Here is a 9,712-nt window from a genome sequence, read left to right on the forward strand (position 1 = left end):
TAGAGAAAATTATCTACTGCTTTACCGCTGTCCCTTTCTCTCAGCTTTCTAATCTGCAGCCATTTTGCGTGGATTATTCCTCAGTCTCGCAGGATGGATACCTGAGAAGAAGAAAACGTTCCCTCTTATTGCAAATGGGGTATTGTCGACGTTGCAGCAACTTGAGATAGTGCACTACGGGGAAAATGTCCCGAGCGCCGAGGATGAAGATATGTACAATGACCAATATCCTGATAACTATCCTCTATACAACCCGGAGTAATGTACGGTATGCTTTTGCTTACCATCTTTGCGCCACTTAAATATATGGCTTCGCGATATTACAGAATAGCAGAAAAGCAAGCCGTGATCTTTAAGTAAACTGAAGACATTGGTTCTCGTCCGCACTACTCTTTCTGAAATAGATATGAACTTTCTACTTTCCCCAACAACAAGCCTGAAGAATCTACACTTTGGAATGGCTTATAGATATGAAAGCGAGCTTGTCTCAATATGCCCCAATGCTAGCGCATTCCCCGCTATTTGTTAGCTAGACCGTTGAGCAGCTTGCTCTCGGGGTGGGATATTGCCCTTCGAATGTAGGCGATCGTTACTGGGCCGGAGCTGATGATCATATCCGCGATCCGTTTCACGGCATTCCACATAAATTCCGCAATCTTCGATCGGCCGAAATGCTGCTTCGCGTCCTAATGGGCTGGTATGCGAAACACGCGGGGAAATTTGGCCCCCTACTACCCAAGTCCCTGCGCGAGCTAGTTTTACGAGTTAACATAAGCCTGTATGATTTTAGTTGGGAGGAAAATAGGGAGATCGGTCTGCTCTATCGTTTCCTAACTGATGTGGGCACGTACACACCTGTACTGGGAAGAGATCGTCATGCGGCTATGGATCCAGAATCACACCGAGCATTCCTAGCATTACGAACTATGGGAGGAGGGATTGCGTCTTGTATGTCAGGAGGTGGGCCTGACTTTGAACCTGGCTGTGGATAATTTAAGAAAATTTAAGATCTGTCTTATGGAGTGAGGGGGAATATCGACTATGATCTTGGAGAAGATTCCGAAGGAGATTCGGAAAGAAGCCACGAAGACGATTAGAGGATAATCCCCAGACGATGTAGCCTATGGATCGGAGGTTATCCTGGCGGGTGCAGAGCATCCGCTCTATCTACTCTGTAGGGAGTAGATATGGTGGACAACTACGGTATACCCACGAGGTATGTCCCAGATGTTCATTTCCAAAAACAGCAGACATTTGACCGCTGCGATAAACCAGGCAAAGGAGAAAAAGGAAAAAAGAAAACAAGAAAATGCTCTATGAAGATCACTTTGTCTGTTTTGTGGACACTGGGAAATAATGTACATCCAAGCCTGATATAGCAGGAGGATGAGAACAACTGACATTCCAAACTAAACTTTGACGTATAAGTCTCTGCTTCCTTCGACATCTGTAGGATCTGCATAAATTCCACTAGCATTTAGAGCATCCCCCTCAGAGCAGAAGGCTGTTTCTCAATGATGTTTGCAAAAGCATTGAGTGCATCCTCGTTCTGCTTCAGCAAATCAATTTCCCATAGCCAGTTCATCCGGCCTTCCCATGTTTCCTTCCAGCGCTCCGCGTCTCCGTTCACATAGCCATCGTCGAAGCAGAACAGCTTTAACGCATCGCGACTGGTGGCAACAACTTTCTGGGACCGCTGTCGTCTCACGCTGTCGTACGCGGCCAATGCTGGGTTGATCTGTCCCCGATTGGTCACCTGCTGAAAGAGGGTTGACAAGACCAAGGCATCTTCGATTGCCTGCCCTGCACCAGCACCCTGGAAAGGACTGGTTGCATGGGCGGCGTCACCCATCATCGCGACATTCCCGGAATGGTAATAGGGAGCTGGGTAATGGTCTAGGATCGCCCACATCGTTGGCTGTTGCAGGAGCTAAATATATTTAATGTGGTAGTTAACCATGCCTGACCGGAAAGAAGGATCAACGGAGTTATACCTCGATGACTTTGCCCGGAATCCCTCCCCAGCCTACAAAATCGTTTCGCACCGTCTCCTCATCCACGGGCTTGGTGTATGGAGCCCCATCCCAGTTACTCTTCCTATTTCGAGTCGCAACCACGTTCATGGTCTCACCGTCATCAATGGGGTAGGTCATGACCATGCCTCCCTCTCCACACCACATATATGAGTTTTCAGCAAATTCACCGATGGCGTCACGGGCAACATCTATCGGAACCAGGCCGCGGTAAACGATGGTCCCGGTAAACACGGCCGTGGCAGCCGGGTGAGATTCCCCAAGCAGATGCTGCCGCACCGAACTGTGAACTCCATCCGCCCCGATGATGCAGTCTGCAGTGGCAGCCGTCCCATCCGCAAAGACAAGTTCGTACAACCCAGCCCCGGAAGCAGGGTGCTTCTGGATCTGAACGAGCCGCTTGCCGAAGTGGGCGATTCCCTCCGGAATGAGCTTGACTAGCTCGTCCAGAAACTTGGCTCTGTGGACTGTTTGTTGACCCGTCTCATTTTTGACTTTGCTGAGGATTTCGCCATCCTTTTCGCCGGCTTTACCGTTCCGAAAGTCAAACCAGACATGTTGAAATTCTGAAGAGAGGCTGGCCGTGGCGTGGAGGAGGAATGCCTGCTTGGTGGCGGGAGAAATGAGGGCTAGCGCACGTTGGGCGTTTGGGCCCAGGGCAACCCCAGCACCGACTTCGGCGAATCTGGGTGCTGCTTCGTAGATGGCGACGTCGAGGTTCTTGTTCCGAAGAAGGCCGATGGCCAGACAGAGTCCCCCGATGCCGCCCCCGACGATGGCGATTGATAGTCGACTGGAGGAGGGCATTGTTGCGAGAGGTTGCGCTTAGGTCCTAGAGGCCCGGTAGCACCATAAGTGTGACTTGGACTCTATTATAGGGACTACGCACGACACTGTGCTTCACTCTCAGGAACGTCTCAGACTCGTATTCGATTTACGTAGCCAGTGCTTTCTCCCATCCTCCCTTCCACCGTCCTCCATCCGTGCACCGTGCGTAGAAGGGTACTCGTAACAAACAGGTTCGCTCCCATGTCCAGTGATATCCGAGAGGGGCTGCTCGTTTCCTCCTAGGGGTGTCCGCATCTTACCATTACGGTAGAAGGTTCGCTCCCTCCTCTCAGGTCCATATTCTCTAGGCAACGAATCGAAGCACTACTCCCGACGACATGAGGAGGTGAGATTCGGGTCCCTTCGACAAGGCTGGAAGCATTTCTAGCCGTGCATCCCTGAACGGACGGTCTGTTAGTAATCGCCGGGCCTCCATTTCCAGCCCAACCACGCATGTTCTACGCGGGCCATCCCACGCTAAACCTATCCAGGGAATCTCGGAGGGCTCCTTTGAGTAATGATCTCAGATTTGCCGTTTTGGGCAATGCTGGACATCGCCACTTACTTAGTCGCTCGGAGCTCTAGAGGGAAATTTGCACTGAACGCTCCTTGAAGAAACGATGTCAGAATATGATGATGACTACGTAGTCGGTTGGCATATTGGCCCGAGTTCCGAAAGCTAACTACGTCTTATTAACTCTTGGCCTTTGCATGTATCACCACGTCCACTGTTGCGATACAAACGTGAAAGCAACGCTTTGAGGCCACTGGACTGTGAAACGCGTTTCGTCAATAGTTCTGGTCATAGAATGGCACCACGAGAGGAAGAAGCCCGCGCGTCCAACTCTGGCAGCGAGCAGGAGCATAGGCTGTCGTCGGACCTAGATCTGGAGAAAGACTCCGACGCGACCGTTGGATCTATTGTGCCCAAGACGGAGGTCGATTTTCTCGTGTCCTTCAGCGGGGAAGATGACCCGCGAAGCCCCAAGCACTTCTCCACCGCGCGGAAATGGCTGATTGTCGCCATTATTTCGTCGACGAGCTTGTGTGTCGCCTGTACGAGTTCGTTGTACACCGGAACATATGGACAGATCGAGAAGGACCTTCATGCCAGCGAGATCGTTACGACTCTGGGTTTGAGTATATTTGTGGTGGGACTGGGATTGAGCCCGATGATTCTCGCCCCGCTGAGTGAGGTAAGTTGACATGCCTATGGATGATTTGGGTGGTGATGAGCAGGGCTCACATGATCCAGTTCTACGGGCGAAAGCCAGTCTATGTCGTCTCGATGTTCTTCTTTGTGATCTGGATTATTCCCTGTGCTGTGGCCCGCAACATAGAAACCCTGATTGTGGCACGCTTTTTTAATGGGTTTGCCGGTGCCGCTTTTTTGAGTGTTGCTGGGGGTACCGTAGGAGATCTGTTTCCGAAGCAGAAGCTGCAAGCTCCCATGATGGTCTATACAGCGAGTCCTTTGTAAGTGCGCGCCCTCGTTGGGGGGGGGGGGGGATTGATCTATAACGAGACTTACATGGTGGTTACAGCCTCGGTCCTGAACTAGGTCCTGTGATTGGAAATTTCATTAACTCCTACTTGGACTGGTGAGTAGGCAGCATTCCCCCCAATGATGCCTCGTGGCCCAAACTGATCTGATCGACGATGTAGGCGGTGGTCCTTCTACATTCTTCTGATCTGGGCCTTCGCTCAATGGGTCTCGATCTGCCTTCTGGTTCCCGAAACCTACCACCCAGTTCTTCTCAGGCGAGAAGCGCAACGGCTCCGAACGGAGACGGGAGACGAGAGATATTACGCGCCAATTGAGAAGATGGATAAGTCAATTTCTCAGGCAAGTCATCGCTTTGGCTCCACGGGGTGGTTCCCAATCTGACTTTGCAACAGACTATAATACGCTCCTGCTATAGGCCCTTTTTGCTTCTCACTCTAGAACCCATGTGTCTGTGCCTGTGCCTGTTCTGTTCTGTCTTGCTGGGGGTGCTCTACCTCTTCTTCGGTGCTTTCGGGCTCATATTCAAGAACAATTACGGCTTCAACTTGTGGCAGGTTGGCTTGAGCTTCCTGGGGATCACTGTTGGCATGATCATCGGCATCGGCACAAACCCTCTGTAAGCGCCGCTCTTCCTGGTCGATTATACAAAACCTGACACATGGCGTAGTTGGCATAGAAACTTCATGAGATTGCTTCAAGAGCACCAAGCCAAGACCGGCACTGCAGGCTCATCAGAGCCGGAGTTCCGGCTCCCCCCTGCTGTGGGAGGCGCGCCTCTCGTCACGATCGGCCTCCTCTGGTTTGCGTGGACGACGTAAGAAACTCTACCTTCTCGGTGCTTTGAATGCCTGGGTCGCTGACGAGTGTAGGTATCCGTCTGTCCATTGGATCGTCCCCATTATTGGAAGTGGTATTTTCGGTGCTGGGTGAGCTGGGGTTCCTTCCCTCATCTTGTGGCTACTTGGATTAATTGGTCATCCTGTAGTGTGATTATGATCTTCTCCGGCGTCTTTACCTTCCTCGTCGACGCCTACCCGCTCTACGCCGCTAGTGCGCTGGCAGCGAACAGCTTCTCCAGGAGTATGTTCGCTGCAGCGTTTCCCCTCTTTGGTCAAGCCAGTGAGTTCGATTTCTTTTCTTTTCTTTTTTTCTTTTTTTGTTTTGGCATCGTCCTCATCCTATTTTACGGTTATGGGTTGAAACTAACCTAGACATCTAGTGTTCCGTAACCTCGGATACCAGTGGGCAGGGTTCCTGCTCGCCATGATCACCCTTGTATTGTCACCGTTTCCGTAGGTTCTGCCTTATTCATCTCATTGTACGCTGTTGCTAACCTGCTTAGGTATATCTTCTACAAATGGGGCGCGAAGATCCGCCAACATAGTAGATACGCTGGTGCCAAATAAGAGACCACGGTTGCAATGGATGTAGTTTGAACTTTACGGGGTTGCATTACGGAGATGAGATTAGCGAATGCATAAATGTACTGGTTAATTGGAATTGTTCGTACACTGAGGGGGCTGATAGAGATAAGACGGGCGCGACAACGTGGGTAATAGTTCACAAGCGTGTTACATACTGTGTTTATTGCAAAGCATGCCACTTGGGTAGTTCAATTCAAATCGAAGAGCTCTCACATACCGTTACTACCTGCTAAATGGGTTTGCCCGAGACTCCAGGGGCGGTGCGGTCCAAGTACCCAGTCTGACCAGTCGCGTCCACCCTGGAATTCAACGTCTCGTCTGTTAGTATTCGTCGCTGATATTGGCCGATGATCTGGACCTGGTGGACCCCACGGAAGTAAGCTTCATGGAGGCAAAGTAGATTCCCTGACTAAGAAAGGAAACTCCATAACTCTGATACTCCTTGTGGAAATTTCTCTCCCGCTCCGAAATCAAGTGCCACCCCAATACGAACGCTATAGTCTGACCTAAAACGCCCTCTCTCCAGCAATGTCCTTCCTTCAATCCTTCGGTCCCAGAGCCCTATCCAACCCTCACCTCACAATACGAGCCCTTCTGGGCGCTATACTATATTTCGTATTTGTGGAGACATGCGCAGCTGGTATAACGCCTATATCGCAAAGGAATACCGGAGATCAATTGGTACCAAATGACTTTCTCTTGGGAGGATGACGAGGAGATTCATACCCGATTTCGTCCTAGCCAGGTGGTTGGCGTCCTTTGCTTGTCCGAAGAACGAAGCAGAAGCGCAAGATCCAGTAGCGTCATCATCGTCTTGGTTCAAACAGAAAGGCGAAAAAGTCAAAAAAAAAAAAAAAAAAAAAAAAAAAAAGAAAAAAAAAAAAAAAAAAAAAAAAAAAAAAAAAAAAAAAAAAAGCAAAAAAAGGTCAAAAGAAAATAAAAAAAATAAAAATAAAAAGAAAATGCTACAAGCCAAACCGCGTTGCTTATCGCCAGGCATAAAAGGCCGGTCGTATCCCCTCGAAGATGGTCCAGGAGTGAATCTCCAAAGGAAAGGCCAGACCTGGATATTGGATTTGAATTAGTTCTAAAACGAGCACAATGCGCGTCCCGCTCACATACGTTGCTCTCTCCGGTGTATTCACCGGTGCCTTTGCGGTATTCGGTGCCACCAACACGAAAGGACAGACAAAACTGTTTGGGAATTCTTTCGGCATTTTAGCAAAGAATGCTTCATACGACTATGTCATTGTTGGAGGAGGTACTGCAGGCCTGACCGTTGCTGCACGTCTGGCCGCTCAGCCTGATGTCACCGTTGCAGTGATTGAAGCCGGAAGCTTCTATGAAATCGACAATGGGAATACCAGCCAGGTACCTGGGTATGGAGCCACTTACTTATCGTTCAATGACCTGACACCAAGCCCTGTGTTGGTGGATTGGGGTTTGATTACGGAACCGCAGGTGGTAAGCATAAATCTTTGTGTTTGAACCGGCTACAGTATGGACGTGCCTGTTTTGCTGAATAATTTCTAGGGCCTCAACAACCGTAGGATCCACTACACCGCTGGCAAAACTCTCGGAGGAAGGTTGGTCCCTACACCGGAATGATTCGTAGACTACGGACTGACCGATTGATCTCAAAGCTCTGCCCTCAATGATATGATCTTCCACAGGTATGAATGGTTCTATTACAGGAGAAGCAGTGGATCGATCGTCTTGCTCACGGATACCGCTAGGGCTACCAAGGGCTCCTATCAGATGTGGGCCGACCTCGTCGATGACGACAGCTACACGTGGGATAATCTACTCCCGTACTTGAAGAAGAGTGTCGAGTTCACTAAGCCCAAGGATGACTCCACCTACCCGTATGACCCCTCCGCCTACAGCCCGGAGGGGGGCCCTCTCCAAATATCCTTCCCCAATTACAGAGCCCTAAGCGATCAATTCATGGAAACCGCATTCTCCAAGTCAGGTCTCAAACCTATCAATGGCCTTAACAGCGGACATCTGGATGGCTTCGCACCGACAACTTTTGTGATCGACCCTGCAGATCAGACAAGAAGCTCCTCTGAGGCGTCATTCCTGCAGCAGGCTTTGGACACCACCCCGTTGAGACTTTATCTGCGTACATTAGCGAAGAAGATTCTCTTTGATTCGAACAAGACTGCGACTGGAGTACTCGTGGAGACCAACGGCGCCGAGTACACTATCTCGGCGAAGAAGGAGGTTATTTTGTCTGCTGGGGTGGTATGTACAGAGATGGAAATCGTTAACAGGATGACTCTACTAAACAAATGCCAAATAGTTTCATTCACCCCACCTTCTCCTGCTGTCGGGTATCGGACCCGCCGAGGACCTCCAGCGGCTCGGGATCCCCACAGTTTCCGACCTCCGGGGCGTTGGACAGAATCTGTGGGTAAGTTGTTTTTCTTCCAGTGCATCTGATTCTCTAGACTAAAATCATCCCTAGGATCACCTCTTCGTCTTTACCAGTCATGAGTTGAATGTCACCACCAATTCCGGCGTTCTCACCAACCCCGATCTGCATGCTGCAGCCGTCGAATCTTATCTCAACCACCAAACTGGTCCTCTTACGGGTATCGGCGGGGGTGTTGTCGGTGAGTTCACTGCCTCCCTCTCATCTAACGTCGTTCAAAGAAACACTACCCATGCTCATCATGCGCCGGTCATCTACAGGCTGGGAAAAACTCCCCAACCGGGACACTTTTACCAACGCCACCCTTGCAACCCTTGCCAGCTTCCCAGATGACTTCCCCGAAGTCGAATATCTCACCTTATCCCCCGGATCTAACCCGGCCGATAAACCACTCGCAAATAACTATGCCTCCGTCACAACCGCCATCCAGAGCACCAACTCCCGGGGCTACGTGAAGCTGCGCAGCGCCGACCCCCATGACGCTCCCATCATCAACGTCAATGCGTTAAGTCACCCCGCTGATGCCGAGCTCGCTGTAGGTGCGATAAAGAGATTGAGACAGTTTGCTGAGGAAAGTGGGGTTCGCGTGAAGGAGGTTCAACCGGGTCATGATGTTGTGACCGATGCTGAGATCCTAGAGTGGGTGAGAAACCATGCCGTGAATGGGTATCACGCCAGCTCAACCTGTATGGCTCTCCTTTCTCCTCCCCCCCGGCCCAGGACACCACCCCCCCAGACAACCATCTAGAAAGTGCTGTGAGCTAATACAATCTTCCCAGGTGCAATGGGCAACTCCTCAAATCCAGATGCCGTGGTTGATACCCGCGCTAAGGTATACGGTGTCTCGAACCTCCGAGTCGTGGATGCCAGTGCTTTCCCGTATCTTCCTGCCGGGCATCCCATGAGCTCCATCTGTAAGCTGCTCTCAACCCGGTGGACAAACTCTGGCTGACTGGATACTATAGACGCGTTTGCCGAACTTATAGCGGAGAACATCTTGGGTAGATGAGTTGGTGCCGTTTTCAAGTAAGGTACTGGGCTATGAATTGTCTGAATTATATACATTCCTTCCATAGATCTGTAAATACATGTGGGCGTATTGTCCGTTCCTTCAGAAGCACACTCTGCCTTTAGAGGTACCCTGTTATGATTCCTATGTAGCATACAGCATACCAATTCAATATTTTATTTGGATAAGAGAAGGGTAATACAATACTTACGTAATTAGTAGGCATGTTCATAATTATGACACTCTATATACCCCTAGTGGATACGGCATCCTGAATTTTCCTATGTTGTTGAAACGGAATACTTTAATTCCACGTTTTATTATAGTAAATGCTGACCTTACAATAGGCCTGGGATCCTTCCAATAGCACTCTAGTGATTCTATTAAAAAATAGATCGACTTGGGCTTATTATATTGCTTCACAAGGTGGCATACCTATTTTTTGCTAACTATTTATGAAGCGCATGTACCCCC

The 9,712-nt window shown here is 49.9% G+C and overlaps 4 protein-coding genes across 4 annotated transcripts; 3 read left to right on the forward strand and 1 right to left on the reverse strand.

Annotated features, from left to right (window-relative positions):
* The first annotated feature begins 623 nt into the window (after positions 1-623).
* BDW43DRAFT_186915 (uncharacterized protein) lies at positions 624-1,111 on the forward strand. The gene has a single exon (XM_032038961.1). The coding sequence runs from the start codon at positions 672-674 to the stop codon at positions 990-992; it is 321 nt and encodes a 106-aa protein (XP_031896426.1). The 5' UTR covers positions 624-671; the 3' UTR covers positions 993-1,111.
* Positions 1,112-1,251: 140 nt separating this feature from the next.
* BDW43DRAFT_287935 (uncharacterized protein) lies at positions 1,252-3,278 on the reverse strand. Its single transcript, XM_032043212.1, has 2 exons — positions 1,995-3,278; positions 1,252-1,930 (listed from the first exon to the last, which is right to left on the reverse strand). Exons 1-2 carry the CDS (start codon positions 2,838-2,840, stop codon positions 1,478-1,480), a joined length of 1,299 nt encoding a protein of 432 aa, XP_031896427.1. The 5' UTR covers positions 2,841-3,278; the 3' UTR covers positions 1,252-1,477.
* Positions 3,279-3,437: 159 nt separating this feature from the next.
* BDW43DRAFT_287938 (MFS transporter) lies at positions 3,438-5,927 on the forward strand. The gene is made up of 10 exons (XM_032043213.1): positions 3,438-4,057; positions 4,117-4,337; positions 4,406-4,462; positions 4,527-4,707; positions 4,761-4,984; positions 5,036-5,182; positions 5,238-5,294; positions 5,354-5,487; positions 5,588-5,660; positions 5,711-5,927. Exons 1-10 carry the CDS (start codon positions 3,671-3,673, stop codon positions 5,772-5,774), a joined length of 1,545 nt encoding a protein of 514 aa, XP_031896428.1. The 5' UTR covers positions 3,438-3,670; the 3' UTR covers positions 5,775-5,927.
* Positions 5,928-6,893: 966 nt separating this feature from the next.
* Positions 6,894-9,407, forward strand: BDW43DRAFT_322084 (GMC family oxidoreductase; the record flags this gene model as incomplete). The annotated part of the gene is made up of 8 exons (XM_032049482.1): positions 6,894-7,256; positions 7,326-7,378; positions 7,529-8,039; positions 8,098-8,208; positions 8,263-8,410; positions 8,490-8,915; positions 9,009-9,143; positions 9,195-9,407. The coding sequence occupies 8 exons, from the start codon at positions 6,894-6,896 to the stop codon at positions 9,236-9,238; spliced, it is 1,791 nt and encodes a 596-aa protein (XP_031896429.1). The 3' UTR covers positions 9,239-9,407.
* Between the last annotated feature and the right edge of the window lie 305 nt (positions 9,408-9,712).

The sequence above is a fragment of the Aspergillus alliaceus genome (genome assembly GCF_009176365.1).
Source record: "Aspergillus alliaceus strain CBS 536.65 unplaced genomic scaffold BDW43scaffold_51, whole genome shotgun sequence".
In the NCBI taxonomy this organism is placed as follows: Eukaryota; Fungi; Ascomycota; class Eurotiomycetes; order Eurotiales; family Aspergillaceae; genus Aspergillus; species Aspergillus alliaceus.